At 43.8% G+C, this 19385-nt stretch overlaps 1 protein-coding gene across 3 annotated transcripts; it reads left to right on the top strand.

Moving 5' to 3' along the window:
- Positions 1-369: 369 nt before the first annotated feature.
- LYG1 (lysozyme g1) lies at positions 370-19114 on the top strand. 3 transcript variants are annotated; one of them, XM_033239010.1, is made up of 7 exons: positions 370-517; positions 3496-3586; positions 6346-6420; positions 9666-9770; positions 10900-11084; positions 18540-18672; positions 18841-19114. In XM_033239010.1, the coding sequence occupies exons 3-7, from the start codon at positions 6378-6380 to the stop codon at positions 18957-18959; spliced, it is 585 nt and encodes a 194-aa protein (XP_033094901.1). In that variant the 5' UTR covers positions 370-517; positions 3496-3586; positions 6346-6377; the 3' UTR covers positions 18960-19114. The 3 variants fall into 3 exon arrangements, with proteins under 3 accessions (XP_033094901.1, XP_033094900.1, XP_033094902.1); XM_033239011.1 differs by lacking the exon at positions 3496-3586 and adding an exon at positions 1275-1411 and having other exon boundaries at positions 502-517; XM_033239009.1 differs by lacking the exon at positions 3496-3586 and having other exon boundaries at positions 445-517.
- Positions 19115-19385: the final 271 nt, after the last annotated feature.

The following is a 19385-nucleotide window of genomic DNA, read 5'->3' as shown; positions in this document are numbered from 1 at the left end:
AGAAAAAGCTGCCAACCCCAGTCTAGGAGCTCTGCTTACCTGAAATACAAACTAATAATGAGTTTCTGACACATCAAGTGTCAAGGTCAATTTTCCCCTTCCTTTCCTTCTTTCCTATTCCTTTTCTTCCTTCCCTTCCTCCCTTTCTCCCTTCCTTCTTTCTCTCTCTCTATTCCTTCCTTGCTTTCTTACCTAACGCATATTCCCATCAACTGATGTGAATAAAAACAAATGTTGGATCTGAATGTGTCAAAGTTAAACTACAACTAGGATCTGCCTTCTGAGGTATGGCAAGAAATGAATTGGTTAATGTTTGTAAAATGCCAGGACATTCTTGAATAAAAGGCCCTATATAAGTTCAAAGTATTTATAATTATTATGATTATTATTATAATTTATGAGATGTCATAAATCTCTCCAAAAGAGGATGAGATCAACACTTTTAAAAGGAGAACAGGATTCTATATAAATCGCTGTGGGCTCACCACCTCTGAGGAGGAGCACTGACTGAAGACAGGTGAGTGTGAAGCAGAGGCATGGATCTTACACTCGGGCTTATTTAGGATGAAAATCCAGTGTATGGTGATCATTTGGCAATGATTGTGTCTCTGCTACATAAGAAATATTGGACTCAGGGGAAACTTAAGGACCTTGCCAGGAAAACCCATGTTTGAAAAGATGTGTAGATGATAGAATAATTTTTCCTGTTCATTACAATATGTTTCAAAATTGAGATTCCTTTTAATGCAAGTATATCATTACTTTTGGATTTGTGAGCATGTGCAAATCGAATAATGGGAGAAAAGAAATGTGTGTGCACTTAACTGTAGCTGTAATAGGGCCAAATGCGATGTCGCATTTGTTAACCAAAAGCCAAAAGACTAAGGTGTTTGTATTTTACCAGATGGTAAATCCCTGGCCTGCCCTCATGGGCAGTCTTGCCAATGCTACATTAACCCATACACCGTAAGTATTGGTTTTATAACAGTCTTATTTTCTCTGCAACCTGTGAAAGAACTAAGGCCCACATGTCTAACAGTCTCGGCTAACAGAATAAAAAGACAGAGAAGCCTCTAGAGTACAGAGACGGAACAGAGAGGCCACGGTCTCTCTAATTTGTTCTTTGTGCAGAATGAAACATTCGCAGGGAAATCTCCAGCATAGGAAGATCCTTCCTGGAGTTCTGAATTCTCAAAAACCCAAATGGGAAAAGCAGGCACAGAGGACGCACTGAGAGAAGGAACTCCCTTCCAGCTCACAGTCTCTCTCTGCAGGGAAAAGCTGTGCCTGCCCAGAGGGAAGAGAATGGTCAGACTTTCAGAGGTCTTCTAGGCTGGGAATGATTGATCACAATCCACATTCAGTAAATACATATTTTCACAGGCCATGTGAAAGTGCAACTCTATACAAGGTAACAGCTTAAAATGAGCCTTCATGTTGCTGCTTATGTTTTTATTCTAAAAAGTTATATTTTTCTCAAGAAAACATGATCTTAGTGGCAGAATAATTTATATTATTTTATATTGGTGACTGCATTGCTATTACTATTTTAATTGTAGGCCTGTTGGTGCCTAGCAATCTGTGAGGCAATGGGCTGGAGTGTTACTGTGTATGTGTGTGTATGTAGGGAGGGAGAAGATTAGAATAGCAAGAGGAGGATGATTATGACGTGATGCTACTGGAAAGGCCTTTAACAAATTTAAAAGTTTAAACATTTTAAAAATGAAATAAACATTTTAAAAATGAAATAAACATTTTAAAAATTAAAAAAAACCAAAAATTAAAAAAAGTGAAAAGTAAAAATTATAAAAAATTAAAAATAATTTAAAAATAGGCCTGGTGCTAGTGGTTCCCAGCACTTTGGGAGACTGAGGCAGGTGGATTACTTGAGCCCTGGAGTTTGAGACCAGCCTGGCCAACACGGAGAAACCCTGTCTTTACTAAAATTACAAAAATTAGCCGGGCATGGTTGCACACGGCTGTAATCCCAGCTACTCAGAGGCGGAGGCAGCAGGATCACCTGAGCTCAGGCAGGTCGAGGGTGCAGTGAGCCGAGATCATGTCACTTCATTCCAGCCTGAGTGACAGTGAGACCCTGTCTCAAAACAAAACAAAACAAAACAGAAAAAAAAAAACAAAAAAAAAACCATTAAAACAATTTTAAAAATTAAAAAGTAATCTAATGAGACATTCTTACAGGCTTATAATGGTGAGATGATTCCACAATTTTGGGCCACTGCACTCCAGCCTGGGAGACAGAGTGAGACCTAGTCTCAATAAAAAAAGAAAAAAAAAAAAAAAAAAAAACCATTAAAACAATTTTAAAAATTAAAAAGTAATCTAATGAGACATTCTTACAGGCTTATAATGGTGAGATGATTCCACAATTTTGGGCCACTGCACTCCAGCCTGGGAGACAGAGTGAGACCTAGTCTCAATAAAAAAAGAAAAAATAAAAAAAGAAAAAGCAAAAAACCCAGGGGCTGGGTGCAGTAGCTCATGCCTGTAATCCCAGCACTTTGGGAGGCTGAGGTGGGTGGATCACCTGAGGTCAGGAGTTCGAGACCAGCCTGGCCAACATGGTGAAACCCCATCTCTACTAAAAATACAAAAATTAGCTGGGCGTGGAGGTGTACACCTGTAATCCCAGCTACTCGGGAGGCCGAGGCAAGAGAATCACTTGAACTTAGGAGGCGGAGGTTGCAGTGAGCCAAGATCGCACCACTGCCCTCCAGCCTGGGCAACAGAGTGAGACTTTGTCTTAAACAAAACAAAGCAAAACCCAACAAACCAAAAAGTAATTAAAAATAAAATTAAACATTAAACATTAAAAAAAGAAAGGCCTATCGGCACATAATCAGTAGGTAGGCACAGAGACATGTTAGCAATAAACAAAGGTGACAACACAGCTTAGGGCAGGAGACCATACCTAACATGGATGCATACAGCAGTTCTCACTTCTCTCATGATTACGTGGGGACAGCACAGTGGGGCAGGGGCACCTTCATTGCTCAGCATGTTGAGGTGTTAATCCGTCACATTTCTGGGCTGGATGGAGGGCCCCAGCGACCTGCAATGATGCTGTTTAAGGTTAAGGTAAAGATTGAGAGCATTCATGGAAAAGATTCTTTTTTTTTTTTTTTTTTTTTTGAGACGGAGTCTGACTCTGTCGCCCAGGCTGGAGTGCAGTGGCCGGATCTCAGTTCACTGCAAGCTCTGCCTCCCGGGTTCCCGCCATTCTCCTGCCTCAGCCTCCCGAGTAGCTGGGACTACAGGCGCCCGCCACCTCGCCCGGCTAGTTTTTTGTATTTTTTAGTAGAGACGGGGTTTCACCATGTTAGCCAGGATGGTCTCGATCTCCTGACCTCGTGATCCGCCCGTCTCGGCCTCCCAAAGTGCTGGGATTACAGGCTTGAGCCACCGCGCGCGGCCCTGGAAAAGATTCTAAGGTGAGAAAACCATGAGACCAAAGATACCCATTTCCACCTTCTCCAGAAAAACTGATGAACTGAAGAAGACATGGTCCATTATGCCTTACAAACTTACACAGCGCTTTGGGAATTCCAAAGTACTCAGTGGAGAGAGGGTGAGTAGAGGAAGATGTCCCCATCCAAGCCACCAGGAACGTGAGGTAGCTCCTGAGGGACGCTCTGGTTGTCAGTTTCCAGTGTGCCTGGCAGGCCTGTTGCTCCAGCTTGTTGACACCTCCTCGCTGTTTGTTACTATTTTGCTCTCTGGGTAGGGAGAAGAGGGATGCTACCAGAGACATTGCGCCTGACATCATGACCACTGTGCTGCCTTGGTCTGACATCTTCATAATGGTTTTAAGCAGGAAGCCACAGGGGAATTAACAAATGAGTCATAGGGAACTGACCGACATTCTTTGAGCACACCCGAGTGATGTCTCAACAATCTCTTCTAAACATACAGTACTTTTTGGCACTTGTGAAGTTGGGCCATAGAGTTTCGGTTGCTTTAACATGCTTATTTATGAACAAAACACATTGTTCATCCATTTAAGAATTCCAAGCTAGGTGTGATGGCTTAAGCCTGTAATCCCACCTACTCGGGAAGCTGAGGTGGAAGGATCACTTGAGGCCTGGAGTTCAAGACCAGCCTGGGCAACATAGTGAGACCCATTTCTACAAAAAGACTAAAAAATTATCTGGGCATGGTGACATATGCCTCCAGTCTCAGCTACTTGGGAGACTGAGGTGGGAGTATCACTTGAGCCCAGGAGGTCAAGGCTGCAGTGAGCCATGATTGTGCCACTGCACTCCAGCCTGGGTGACAGAGTGAATCTCTGGCTCTAAGAAAAAAAAAAGAAAAAGTCCATTGTCACTTCTTGCTCTTCCCTGACGAAACTGAAAAACTTTACCTTGATGACCCGGTCCCAGGAGCAACCAGAAAGTAATTCTGTGTTTCCATTAAGTGGCACATGTATTTACATAGACTCTTTCATTGAAGTGACTTCTCAACAAAGGTATTTAGTTCTAAGCATGGAAAATAAGGTAGTTCTCCTGTTACAATAAAAGCTGGCCCTTCCACCTGGGTTTCCAAGAGGAAGTATTTTTCTTTCCTGGAAAAGCAGCAAAAAGAGTGAAATACCCTGGGTGGAGCATTTGAACGTGAGCAGTGCTTTTTCCTGAAGGGTCCTTCCGTAAAGCCAGTGGTGCACTGTCATGAGGCCATGAGCTTTTCTTATACCCAAGCAGCTCTTCATTCTTTTCTCCTGGGTCTGGTTGTCCTCTCTTGTTTACTGCTGGAGGCTCAGGGTGCTGAATAAATGACTCCTGTTGGGTGATTTAATCTGAGAGTTCCTGCAGACCCAGCTAAAATTCCAGATCCCTGAATCTTTTTGGTGTTGGGACTAAGCATGACATTTTCTGCCCAACTAAGCAAAATCGGACAGACTGTCTCAATGTTATGCAGAGAATAACAAAAAGCGTAACTGCATCTGAAGGGCATATGCCCCCTCAGTTTAAGAAGACAGAAATCGAATAACTTCCATTTTTATTTTTATTTTTTTGAGGCAGGCTCTTACTCTGTTTCCCAAGATGGAGTGCAGTGGTGTGATCATAGCTCACTGCACCCTTGACCCTCTGGGCTCAAGCAATCCTCCTGCCTCAGCCTCCCAAGTAGCTGGGACTACAGGTGTATGCCACCATACCTGGCTTTAAATGACTTCCTTAAAGCCTCTCTATCCTGAGATGTAATCTCTTCCTGGGTGTTTGAAAGAAACAACCATACGATTAACCTCCAAACAAAAGAGATGAGAAAAGCATCATGAAAGTACTAAGTGCCATGTTTATTTGCACATTCCCACATGTAATAAGAGGAATAATTCAAAATGTTAGGCTGCCAGGCTCTGCTGTTGGGGGCAGTGAAGACATACACCCTGGAATGGGAGGGCTTGGTGGGAGGCACTTTGGAGACAAGGGTCCCAAAACCCTACTATTCCCTGAAGTCAACAGCAAACTATCCTGGATGGTATTTGTGTACTGGTTTGGTAGCCAGTAGGAGAACCAGGGCTGTCTGTACTCATGGAAGGTGACTAGGGGAATGGCTGGGATAAGAGAGAGAGAGAGCACATGAGCGGGTGCTCCATGGTGGCCAGGTATTCATTCTCCAGTCTTGTGAGCACCTCATGAGTTCAATCCCGGGACCCCTGCCCATGAGCCAGCTTCTTGGGGATTTGCTGGTGGAGGTAGCTCACCTCTCCATTCTGCCCAGGCTCCGGTCCAGGTTTGTTGCCACACTGGGGTTTTACAGAGGGAGAATGGGGAACGTGGCTCAAGGTGATAAAGGGGGTCTGTGATTCCAGGCTGGGATTAGAGCAGTGGGAAATGTTTTCCAACCAGTGTACATTCCAGGGCACTGAGGATAGTGTGGTCTTTCCTCAAACCTGAAGAAGAAGGGACCTAAATTCCAAGAAATCACCCATACAAAATTCTCCTTTTGATAATGGAGATAATCAAGAGGCTCTTGGGATGAGGTATGGGCATCAGAAATTTGCTTTTCAGGGTCTGGAGCCAGGTCAGTATGTTTCTCCGTGGTTAAGATTCAAAGCTTCTTGCCTTCTTGAGAGAAAGTAGTTAGTAACTTGACTGTGTTGAGTTCCTGTGGGCTGAGTAAGAGTCTTCTCATTTTTAGATTAATTGAAAGGATGAATGGAGTACTTACTTGTCCTACTTTTGCTTTTTTCCACTATGATTCAAATCATTCATTTTCTTAGGTCAGATATGGGGAAATTTGTTCTTTTCACCCCTGCTTCCATAGAAACATTATGGTGTTATGATGATGATTGACATTTTTGTATTCTCAAGCTAATTTTTGTTTTAAAAGTGTTTCAGGAGCTGTAGAGCCAGATCGTCATCATGTCTGCATTGTGGCTGCTGCTGGGCCTCCTTGCCCTGATGGGTGAGTGTGACTGATTTTTCCAAATGACTTTGGAGATGGGAAGGATAGGTGTAGGAACATAATGGCACTTCTAATACTTGAAAATGCAACAAAAACATTATTTTTTTTCCTAAACTGTCCAACAAATCCCGGAGTTAGGAACAGCCACCAACAAGCAGCCTCTCCCCAAATGTCCCACAAAAGAGTGGCGTTCTCTGGAAAGCCAGGTGGGCTTAAAACAGCACTGCTTGACGCCAGACTTTAAATATACACCATCGACAGCTGCTCATTGTCCACTATAAAAAATGCCAAATTGAATTTCTTTCTAGAGCATATATTTCCATAGAAGACTTGAGGTGGTTGCCAGAATAAGACTAATGAATAAGACTAATTCAAATAGAAAACCAGAATCAAGGCAACTCAGTGCAGGTGACTAAGCTAAACATTAAGGCTGATTTAGTTGCTGTGATTGAACTTCAGCTTTGCAGCTGGAAGAAAAAGGGAACGTACTTGTTTTTGTTTGTTTTTGTTTTCTTAGATGGAATTTTGCTCTTTCGCACAGGCTGGAGGGCAGTGGCGCAATCTCAGCTCACTGGAACATCTGCCTTCCAGTTTCAAGCGATTCTCTTGCCTCAGCCTCCCAAGTAGCGGGGATTACAGGCACCTGCCACTACACCCGGCTAATTTTTGTATTTTTAGTAGAGACAGGGTTTCACCATGTTGGCCAGCTGGTCTTGAACTCTTGACCTCGTGATCAGGTCTCCCAAAGTGCTGGGATTACAGGGTGATGCACTGCGCCCGGCCTACTTGTTTTTTAATGAAAGGAGGAAGCAAAGTTCCTCAGGAGAAGCTACAGTTTTGTGACTCTAAATTCAATAAATTTATCAGATGAGGTCTTATAGTCATTCATTTAGTTATTGATCCATTCATTCAACAAATATGTAAAAATGCCTACAAGGTGCTAAGCATCGGGAATACAAAGAACTTTGAGGATCAGAGAGTGTGGCTAGGGAGAGGTTCACAAGGCAGGAGCCAAGGAGTGAAGGCAGTCAACTGCAATACTAAAGGCATTTGTCACCAGTCATAAAAAGATAAAGGTGCACTGTTTAAAAAATAAAAAAGAACATGTCAGCTGGTTTAATTTTTAGTACATTCATAAAAGATCGAGTCTTTTCATTTCCACATTTCTCTTAGGTTACTTATCACAAGTTTGTAAAGTAGAAGTATTTACTCCAAAAAACGAGTATTTATCAACCCCATCAGGGTCTAAAAAAATAGAACCTGAAAATGCATTTATGTAAATACACAGAACATGTGATTCTATGCAATAGATATATCTCCCAAGATCTGCAAATCATTAAGGTTTGATAATCTAATGTATTTTAAAGGATCAAATAAATGGAAAAGAGTAATCTGGCTGGGTGCGGTGGCTCACGCCTGTAATCCCAGCACTTTGGGAAGTTGAGGCAGGCAAATCGCTTGAGCTCAAGAGTTGGAGACCAGCCTGGGCACCATGGCAAAACCCCATCTCTCCAAAAATTAGACAAATGTGGTAGCTTGTGCCTGTGGTCCCAATTACTTGAGAGACTGAGGTGGCAGGATAGGTCGAGCCTGGGAGGTTGAGACTGTGGTGAGCCATGATCATGCCACTACACTCCAGCCTGGGTGGCAGTGAGACCCTGTGTATAAATAAATGAATAAATAAAAAGGTAATCTAATGAGACATTCTTACAGCCTTACAATGGTGACATGATTCTCAAAAGGAGCAATTTCCTGCCTACTGTAGGTATCTCAGTACTGGTTCATGTGCCCCCATTCTGGTGTGAATTGTAGATATATTATAAATACTTGTGCACCCACCTTGTGTGAATTGTAGATCGAAATACTCATGCACCCTCCTCCTGGGGTGAAGAGAAGGAACATTCTCCTCTTCAATGGCCTTTGTGAAATCCTGAGTGTCTGAAACCACTCTTCCCCTTCCGTGGTGACTGGAATGACAGGTAGAGAGAGATGGAAAGGATAAAGAGAGAAAGGGAAGAAGTGGAAAGTGGGTGATCCCATGTGGAGACTGGTCCCATGCCTCTCTCCTTCACTCCCTTCTGCAGCCTTAGGGTCTTATCTAGAAGTGTACCTGAGAGAAAGTGTAGCCAGCCTCAAATCCCCATTTACAAGCAGTGTCTTACTTTGGATCCGGGTTGATATCCCAGAGACATCCAAGTTTTATACTTGTTTCTTCAGAGCAAACATAAATATTTCATCAGAGCAACAAGTTAGGCGTATTTGACGGAGAAGTGCTCAGAGTTCATGTAAGATGAAAGATGAGGCTGGGCATGGTGGCTCACGCCTGTCATCCCAGCACTTTGGGAGGCCCAGGCGGGCAGATCACTTGAGGTCAAAAGTTCGAGACCAGCCTGGCCAACATGGTGAAACCTTGTCTCTACTAAAAATACAGGCCGGGCGCGGTGGCTCAAGCCTGTAGTCCCAGCACTTTGGGAGGCCGAGATGGGCGGATCACGAGGCCAGGAGATCGAGACCATCCTGGCTAACACGGTGAAACCCCGTCTCTACTAAAAATACAAAAAACTAGCCGGGCGAGGTGGCGGGCGCCTGTAGTCCCAGCTACTCGGGAGGCTGAGGCAGGAGAATGGCGTGAACCCAGGAGGCGGAGCTTGCAGTGAGCCGAGATCCAGCCACTGCACTCCAGCCTGGGCAACAGAGTGGGACTCCGTCTCAAAAAAAAAAAAAAAAAAAAAAATTAGCTGGGTGTAGTGGCGTGTACCTTTAATCCCAGCTACTCGGCTGAGGCAGGAGAATCACTTGAACCCAGGAGGCAGAGGTTGCAAACAGTCGAGATCGTGCCACTGCACTCCAGACTAGGCGACAGAGCCAGACTCCGTCTTAGAAAAAAAAAGAAAAAAGTCAGATGAGGACTACTTTACAGGGAACAGATCCTCTCTGATGTGTTCCAAGACACCACCTGACAACGTCAAAGGGCACCAGAGCTTTACAAAGAGTGTAACTGCTTCAGTAGCTCCAATAGTTACTCATGTCTGCAGGAGAGCAGGTGAGAATTTAGTATTGAGGAAGTTTTTGTGATCATTTATTGGGATGTGTCTCATTGAAATTTCAACACAGTTTCAATTGCAGAGTGAGGATGATGTCATTGATTTTATTATAGTTACTTTTATTAACGTAATTTTATTCATGGACAGCAGAATGATAAGAACTAGTTCTATGCCTTAGGCTGAACTTTTCTCAACTTGCAGACTTGTCTGAAAGCAGCAACTGGGGATGCTATGGAAACATCCAAACCCTGGACACCCCTGGAGCATCTTGTGGGATTGGAAGACGTCACGGCCTGAACTACTGTGGTAGTTATGAGCTCTCGCCCTCTCAACCCGTCCCCCTGGCTCTTACTGTTTCCCATGCCTCGCGCTACTGAGTGTTGGAAAGAGTTCCGGGTTCTGGGTATGGGGTCCCAAAGCTCTGCTTCTTGAACAAGTCACTTAGCTGCCTCCTGCATCCATGGAAAGGGGGCTAGCAGTACAGTATTTACAGTGTTGTTGTGAGCTCTGACCGACACAATGTGAATAAGGGTGCTTTTTATTTTTTGTTTTTAGCTTTATTTTTTGAGATGAAGTTTCTGTCTTGTTGCCCAGATTGGAGTGCAATGGTGTGATCTCGGGTCCCTGCAGCCTCTACCTCCCAGGTTCAAGCAATTCTCCTCCCTCAGCCTCCCAAGTAGCTGGGTTACAGGCATGTGCCACCATGCCTGGCTAATTTTGTATTTTTAGTAGAGATGGGATTTCACCATGTTGGTCAGGCTGGTCTCGAACTCCTGACCTCAGGTGATCCTCCCTCTTTGGCCTCCCAAAGTGCTGGGATTACAGGTGTGAGCCACTGTGCCAGGTCAAGAGTTCTTTTAAAACCATAAAAGGACCTAGAAGGTAAGGCTAGCCAAGTAGATTAATATTGGCTTTCCTTTTGCCCAGCATTCTTATTATTTCAGAAAGGTTTAAATTCTCATGATTTCTTGGTGTCGTTTAGGAGTGGAAAACTGTGCAATTATGAACAAACTTGTTGAGGAACACTATCTAAAGACTTATTGAAGGGTTTGGCAGAATTTCTCCTTCTTGTCATATTTATTGCAGCTGATAGGCAGGCACATTTTATTTTACTGGCGTGCTTAGAATGGGATCAATGGTTCCTATCGCCATGGAATTGTCCTGGGTGGGCCAGAGCAGCGCCTGAGAGCCCAGCTGAAGAGCACTGAAAGCCATAGGGGACCCTGGCTCAGGAGATGCTGACTCAAGTTCACGGGAGGACAGTCCTAACCTCAGGTCAGGGAGCGGCCACTACTAAAGATTTAAGACCAAAATCTGGGATTCTCAGTCCTCGAGCTCTACCCAGATCCTTGGATTGTTCTTTCTCTCTCCTCTTGAGCTCCCATTGCAGCATAAGTCACACCAAGCTGCAGCCTTCCTTTTGTGTTTGGTTTAGGAGTTCGTGCTTCTGAAAGGCTGGCTGAAATAGACATGCCATACCTCCTGAAATATCAACCCACGATGCAGACCATTGGCCAAAAGTACTGCGTGGATCCTGCCGTGATCGCCGGTATCTTGTCCCGGAAGTCTCCTGGTGACAAAATTCTGGTCAACGTGGGCGATAGGACTAGCATGGTGCAGGTAACTCTCCATCTGTTGACACATGTGGCCATTCTGCTCTGTGGCACCACTGCTTTGTTTTTTTGGATGATGGCAAAGCTTCGCAGAACACAGCACGAATGAAGCTCTTTAGAGCTGTGACAGTCAAAGTTCTGCCTGAGAGATATGAGCAGCAATATTTCTGCTTCATGTTGAGCCACAATTTCTTTTCACAGTAAATAATGCCATGTTTCCCGAATATCATCCGGGTCACCCTGTTCTGAATTTCTGGACCTAAGTGGTCCAAGAGAAAGATCATGGATTACATCTGTCCTCAGTGACTTTGTAGCCATGTGACCTTGAATAAATCATTTAATCTCACTGGGCCTTAGTTTCTCTACCTATAAAATGCCATTCTTACAGCATTATTATGAGGATTCCATGAAATAATGCAAAAAAAGTACCTGATATCCGTTGGATTCTCAAAAAATGTTAAATTTCTTTTCCTTTATCTTTTTCTATACAATTCTTAGTTCTGAAGATTGAGTTCTAATTTCACATGAATTCTGCCTGGTATCACTTATCAGATAGAGATTTTTGGGGAACTGGTTACTAATCCACTGTGGAATTAACTCTGCACCAGGGAATCGGTGATGGCAGGGGTGAGAATGAGGCTCGATTTTTTCCATTGATCTCACACTGCTTTTGTGGTGGTGGTTGTTGAGGAACCTGTGAGTATTGCAGTCATTTTTTAAGATTTTGGGAAAATGTTTTTCTCGATGATCTCTTCAAATTTGCTTCCCGTGACTTTTTTGTATGATACTTTTCAAGTACTTTCAAATACTTTATTTTAGTTGGATTTGGAGACCCATTCAATAATCTGATGAGATGATGTGAGGGGCACGCGATCCATCCTTGACAAGTGAGGAAACAGAATCACAAGGAAGGAGTCGCTGCTGCAGAGTCACATGTCAGCTGCAAGAGACAGAACTGGGACCGAGAACAGTATTTTGTGATGTTAGGGCTGGGATCATTTCTGCTGCGCTGTTCTGTCTCCTTTGTAAAATCTGGTTTTTGAGGAAAGGATGAGTCCATCTCCTTTGAAGATGAAATAAGAATTCCCTAGATTTGGGCCAGGCACGGTGGCTCATGCCTATAATCCCAGCACTTTGGGAGGTCGAGGAAGGCGGATTATGTGAGGTCAGGAGTTCGAGACCAGCCCAGTCAACATGGCGAAACCCCATCTCTACTAAAATTCAAAAATTAGCTGGGCATGGTGGTGCATGCCTGTAATTCCAGCTACTTGGGAGGCTGAGGTGGGAGGATTGCTTGAACCTGGGAGGTGGAGGTTGCAGTGAGCTGAGATCGCGCCACTGCCCTCCAGCCTGGGCGACAGAGGGAAACTCTATCTCAAAAAAACAAACAAAAACAAAAAAGAGAATTCTCTAGATTTGGACATTTCTCCCAAATATGATGAAACCTACGTGGAAGTGCTAATCAAAGGTATATAAGAAGGGTTAGAAGTCCCTTTAGACCATCAGACCATCTGGAAAAAGAATTACAAGTTCAGACAGAAAAACCCCTTTCTGGCCTGTTTGGAGGGTTTGCACTGGCAGCGTTGAAGAAGTGCATCCCACTGCTACCTACACTAACTCAGTCATTAACTAAGTTACACCCTTATGCTGAAGCAGCAGTGAAATGTCTGCTCGTCCCTTCCTTAGCCCAAACCTTGAAACTTTACTACCTTTTTTCTTTGGCAAGAACACTTAACGTGAGATCTATCATCTTAACAGATTTTTTTCTTTTTTTTTAAAGACAGGGTCTGGCTCTGTCACCCAGGCTAGAGTATGGTGGCACGATCTTAGCTCACTGCAACCTCTGCCTCCTGGGCTCACGCGATCCTCCTCAGCCTCCTGAGTAGCTGGGACTGCAAGCATGCACCACCATGCCTGGCTAATTTTTGTATTTTTTGTAGAGATGGGGTTTCATCATGTTGCCCAGGCTAGTCTCGAACTCCTGGACTCAAGTGGTCTGCCTGCCTCAGCCTCCCAAAGTGCTGGGATTACAGGAGTGAGTCACTTTGCCTGGTCACAGATTTTTTGTCGTTGTTGTTAAGTCTAGTTTACTGACTCTGGAAGCTTATTGTGCATATGAACACCTGGAGCTCTTGCTTACATGAGAATTCTGATTCAGTAGGTCTGAAATGGGGCCTAAAGTTCTGCAATTCTAATAAATAAGTTCTCGGCTGTTGCTGATGTTGCTGGTCCCTGGACCACATTTTAAGTAAAACCCAGGGTATAGGTTTGGTCAATATGATGGGTGCTGCAAGCAGGGGTGGGGAGCCAAGGGATCAGAGAGTCCTTGCCTTATTTAGGGTGAGACATAGTTTCAGTTACAAAATAGGCTGGGCATAGTGGCTCATATCTTTAAAATCCCAGCACTTTGGGAGGCTGAGGTGGATGGATCATTTGAGGTCAGGAATTTGAAACCAGCCTGGCCAACAAGGTGAAATCCTGTCTTTACTAAAAATACAAAAATTAGCCAGGCAGTAGTGGTGGGGTGCCTGTAATCCCAGCTACTCAGGAGGCTGAGGCAGGAGAATCACTTGAGTCTGGGAAGCGGAGGTTGCGGTGAGCTGAAATCACGCCAGCGCACTCCAGTCTGGGTGAGAGACTGAGACCCTGTCTCTATTATTTTAATAATAATAATAATTAAGATAGGAGTCAAAAGGAATGTAGAAAAAGAGGAACACATTGAAGTAACAAATTAAGATGATAGTAGCAACTACAAGATATAATTGCAATAAATATAAATAGAGGAAACCTACTGGTTTAAAGACACAGATGTATGAATGAGATTAAAAGCCCAAATTCAGATTTACATGGTTTATGTGAGAAACCCTTAACACATTTGAATATGCAAAAGTTTGAAGTAAGAGTATGGTAAAAAGAAGACCTACTAGGAATACAATAATCAAAATAATGTTGAGAACTATGATACATTAAATGAAATACACTTTGGAAGAAAAAATATTTGGGATGGAGAGAATCATGACATAACAAAAAGATTGAATTTGTTAAGGAAGTAAAGCAATTTAAAACAAATAGACACCAATAAAATAACCTCAAAATATATGCAGCATAAATTATTATTACTATAATAATAAACCCACTATCATAGTAGGAAATTTTAACACATCTCTCTTGATTATTTACAGGTTATACAATAAACAAACCGCAAAGATATAGAAGAAAAATAAGTAAAACAATTAACAGATGTAACAAGAACACAATTAACAGACTTGATTGTTAATTGGGGGAGGGAGGGAGAGCGGGAAGGAAAAAGAGAGAGAGAAGGAGGAGGATATAATTATTTATGTATCCATTAGGATATATACAATTGCCTTTTGCACATGAGAAACATTTTACAAAAGTTGATCATATATCATCTATTAAAGAAACCCTCAAAAATTTCAGATCTCAAAATAATACAATTATGCTAGAAGATAATTTTAAAAATTAAAAATACCTCTGATCATATGGAAATTTAAAATGCACACACACACATACACAACACTAAGTAACTCTTTAGGTTAAAGAAACAAATCATAGTGAAACTTAAAAATAACTAAAACAGAATGATAGAGAGACACTAGATATTAGAAACCATGAGATATGGTAAAAATGCTTTAAGGGAGATTTACAGTCACAAACCTAGTTTAAAAAAAAAAGAAAGCTTTTCTTCTAACTTTTAAGTTCAGGGGTTTATGTGCAGGTGTTATGCCCAGACCGTTTATTCCCCGAAGAAGACCACCAGAGTCCAGAGTCAAAGCCAAGCGGCAAGGATCTTTTTTTTTTTTTTTTGAGACGGAGTCTCGCTCTGCCGCCCGGGCTGGAGTGCAGTGGCCGGGTCTCAGCTCACTGCAAGCTCCGCCTCCCGGGTTTACGCCATTCTCCTGCCTCAGCCTCCCCAGTAGCTGGAACTACAGGCGCCCGCCTCGTCGCCCGGCTAGTTTTTGTATTTTTTTTTTTTTTTGAGGCGGAGTCTCGCTCTGTCACCCGGACTGGAGTGCAGTGGCCGGATCTCAGCTCACTGCAAGCTCCGCCTCCCGGGTTTACGCCATTCTCCTGCCTCAGCCTCCCGAGTAGCTGGGACTACAGGCGCCGGCCACCTCGCCGGCTAGTTTTTGTATTTTTAGTAGAGACGGGGTTTCACCGTGTTAGCCAGGATGGTCTCGATCTCCTGACCTCGTGATCCGCCCGTCTCGGCCTCCCAAAGTGCTGGGATTACAGGCTTGAGCCACCGCGCCCGGCCTAGTTTTTTGTATTTTTAAGTAGAGACAGGGTTTCACTGTATTAGCCAGGATGGTCTCGATCTCCTGACCTCGTGATCCGCCCATCTCGGCCTCCCAAAGTGCTGGGATTACAGGCATGAGCCACCGCTCCCAGCGTATATCACATTTTCTTTATTCATTCATCTGTCAGGTACATTCAGTTGTTTCTACCTCTTGGCTTTTGGGAATAGCTTTGCGATGAATGTGGGAGCTCAGATATCCCTTTGAGATCCTGATTCCAATTCTTTTGGATGAATACCCAGAAAGGGGATGACTAAATCATATGGTATTAATTTTTACTTTTATTATTTTTTTTTTATTTTTTGAGACAAAGTCTTACTCTTGTTGCCCAGGTTGGAGTACAATGGCACGATCTCAGCTCACTGCAGCCTCCACCTACTGGGTTCAAGCAATTCTCCTGTGTCAGCCTCCCCAATAGCTGAGATTACAGGCCCCCACCACCACAGCTGGCTAAGTTTTGTATTTTAAGTAGAGATGGGGTTTCACCATTTTGGCCAGGCAGGTCTCAAACTCCTGCCTGGTGATCCACCTGCCTTGGCCTCCCAAAGTTCTGGGATTACAGGCGTGAGCCACCGCGCCCAGCCCATATGGTAGTTCTAATTTTAATTATTTGAGAAACCACAATATAGTTTTCCATGGTAGCTGCACCATTTCGCATTGCCATCAACAACGTACAGTGATTCCAATTTCTCGGCATCGTGACCAACCCTCATTGTCTTCGTCTGTTTTCTGTTGCTTTTTACAGAATAAGTAACATAAAATAACATGGATACCCCAATATGGGTAATTTATGAAAAGTATACAGTTCTGGAGGCTGGGGACCCCCAAGGTCAAGCCTTCTTGCTGGTGGGGACTCTTTGCAGAGTTCAAGGTGGCTCAGGGCCTCCCATGGTGAATGGCTGAGTGTGCTGGCTTAGTCTCTCTTCCTCTTCTTAAAAAGCCACCAGCCCCACTCCTGTGAGAACCATTAACCCCCTAACCCATTAATCTGTGGGGAAAAGAAATATCAGACTGTTACTGTGTCTATATAGAAAGAAGTAGACGTAAGAGACTCCATTTTGTTCTGTATTTGAGATGCTGTTAATCTGTGACCTACCCCCAACCTTGTCCTTGCAAGAGACATGTGCTGTGGTGACTCAAGGTTTAACGGATTTTGGGCTATGCAGGGTGTGCTTTGTTAAACAAGTGCCTGAAGGCAGCTTGCTGGTTAAAAGTCATCACCATTTTCTTAATCTCAAGTACCCAGGCACACGTACACTGCCAAAGGTCGCAGGGACCTCTGCCTAGGAAAGCTAGGTATTGTCCAAGGTTTCTCCCCATGTGATAGTCTGAAATATGGCCTCGTGGGAAGGGAAAGACCTGATCGTCCCCCAGCCTGACACCCGTGAAGGGTCTGTGCTGAGGAGGATCAGTACAAGAGGAAAGAAGGCCTCTTGGCGGTTGAGATAGAGAAAAGCATCTGTTTCCTGCCCATCCCTGGGCAATGGAACATCTCGGTGTAAAACTCGATTGTATGTTCTGTTTACTGAGAAAGGAGAAAGGACTTGCTAGCGGCAATGCTACTCTTTATGCACAAAAAAGGTTTATGGAGATGTTTACATATGCATATCAAGGCACAGCACTTTCCTTAAACTTATTCCTGTCACAGAGATCTTTATTCATATGTCTTACTGCTGACCTTCTCCCTACGATGATCCTATTATCCTGCCACCTCCCTTTTTCTAAGATGGTAAAGATAATGATCAATAAATTGAGGGAACTCAGAGACCGGTGCCGGCGTGGGTCCTCTGTATGCTGAGCGCTGGTCCCCTGGGCCCCCTTTTTCTTTCTCTATACTTTGTCTCTGTCTCATTTCTTTTCTCAAGTCTCTTGTTCCACCTAACGAGAAACGCCCACAGGTGTGGAGGGGCAGGCCACCCCTTCATTAATCTATGAATAGATTAATCTAATCACCTCTTAAAGGCCCCACCTCTCAATACTGCCACATCAGTGATTACGTTTCAACATGAGTTTCACAGGAGACAAACATTCAAATTATAGCACTGGTCTTTTGCATTTTTGCATGACAAGTAGCTATTCTAACCGGTATAAATAGCTTTACTGTTTGATCTCCAGGTGCTGTTGGAGGGCCAGGTCAAGTTCTTGACTTTGCCGCACAGAAGAATTGGGGCACAAGTCCGAAGTAAAAGTAGGCGGAGAAGTTTATCGCAAAGCAAAAGTACACTCTGGTAGCTGGGTGGAGAATGAGACAGCCTCATGTGACATGGGGAAATCCCTTCAAGGAAAGCTTATATGATTATTCGTATGAGAGAGGGGATGGCTGTTGCTGTTATGCATGTTTCGGGGTCTCCTGCATGCACATGTGCTATTGCTTTGCATGCTAGCACGTATATCGCGTGTCTCCGCATTTGAATTCTCCACCCAGGGATGTGCTTTTTTTTTCACTCTTATAATGAGCGTAGGTCAACCCAAGGACACTCATCATGGGTTTCTGTGCTTGTATGGATCTGGGGATTTTCTCTTCTGTTCTTTGTCCTGCTTACTGCAGATTTTTTTAAATTTTTATTTATTTATTTATTTTTAGACAGGGTCTCACTCTGTCACCCAGGTTATGTAGTGGTGTAATCATGGCTTACTGCAACCTCTGCCTCCCAGGCTCAGTCGATCGATCCTCTTAGGCTCAGGTGATCCTCCCACCTCAGTCTCCCAAGTAGCTGGAACTACAGGTGCACACCACGACGCCCGGCTAAGTTTTGTATTTTTTGTAGAGATGAAGTTTTCCCATGTTGCTGAGGCTCGTCTCGAACTCCTGAGCGTAAGTGATCCACCTGCCTCGGCCTCCCAAAGTGCTGGGATTACAGGCATGAGCCACTGTGCCTGGCACTGTAGGATATTCTGACCATGAGTCCCGAATGTTTGTGCACTGTCAGTGGTTTGTTCTCTCCACCTATCTGGTAAATTTGTTCCCCATAAGGGAGGCTATGACCTAACCTACCTCACAGGGAGACTGAAGGTGGCATTGGTTCCATCAAAGGTGAAAGAAGAATAAGAGAAAGGAAATGGACGAGCGCCACTGAGCCCAAGAAGCCAGATCACCCTCCCACCCAGCTTACGTGGCTTCTTCTCTGCCTCCCTCCTTCCAGGAACCTGGCTCTCATGCTCCCACATCCTGGATTAGTGAGTCTCAGGTTTCCCAGATGACTGAAGCTCTGACTACTAGAATCAAAGAAATCCAGAGGAGGTTTCCAACCTGGACCCCCGACCAGTACCTGAGAGGTACGTGTAACACTGTCAGTCAGTTGTCTCAAGCACAGAATTAATAGGGACAAATGTATTACATTGCACCAGATTCCCCAGCTGCCTCCTGATAGGCAGTTAGTAAAGAGAATCAGAGTTAACTGCTGAGTACCCTAGGTCAGTATTAACTTATCTCATGCATTTCAGGTGGACTCTGCGCCTACAGTGGGGGTGCTGGCTATGTCCAAAGCAGCCAGGACCTGAGCTGTGACTTCTGCAATGATGTCCTTGCACGAGCCAAGTACCTCAAGAGACACGGCTTCTAACACCTCAGAGGAAACCCAAGACCGTGATCACATATGCAGCCTCAAATGTTACACTGATAAAACTAGCCAAGGCCGCCTGTAACTGGGAATCTGAGTTTAACCTAAAAGTCATTAAAATAACATGAATCACATTAAAGGAAGAATTTTGACCTGCATTTATGATATGTAGTGTCTGTCTGTGTGGATCAAGGGTCATGGACATTAGCCATGCTGTGGGTTTCTGTGAAGTGAATTTTATTTTTCACTGACTAGCGTTGCCAGATTTAGCAAACAAAAATGTAGGAAGCCCAGGTTAAATTTGAATTCCAGATAAATGACAAGTAATTGTTTAGTATAAGTCCCACACAATATTCGGAACACATTTATACTAACAAATTACTGTTTATTTAAAATTCAAAATTATCTGGGCTTCCTGTATTTTATCTG

Source organism: Trachypithecus francoisi, unplaced genomic scaffold (assembly GCF_009764315.1).
Source record: "Trachypithecus francoisi isolate TF-2019V2 unplaced genomic scaffold, Tfra_2.0 Lachesis_group17, whole genome shotgun sequence".
NCBI lineage: Eukaryota > Metazoa > Chordata > Mammalia > Primates > Cercopithecidae > Trachypithecus > Trachypithecus francoisi.
The sequence above is the reverse complement of the archived record's forward strand: the minus strand, read 5'-3'. Positions and strand labels throughout refer to the sequence as shown.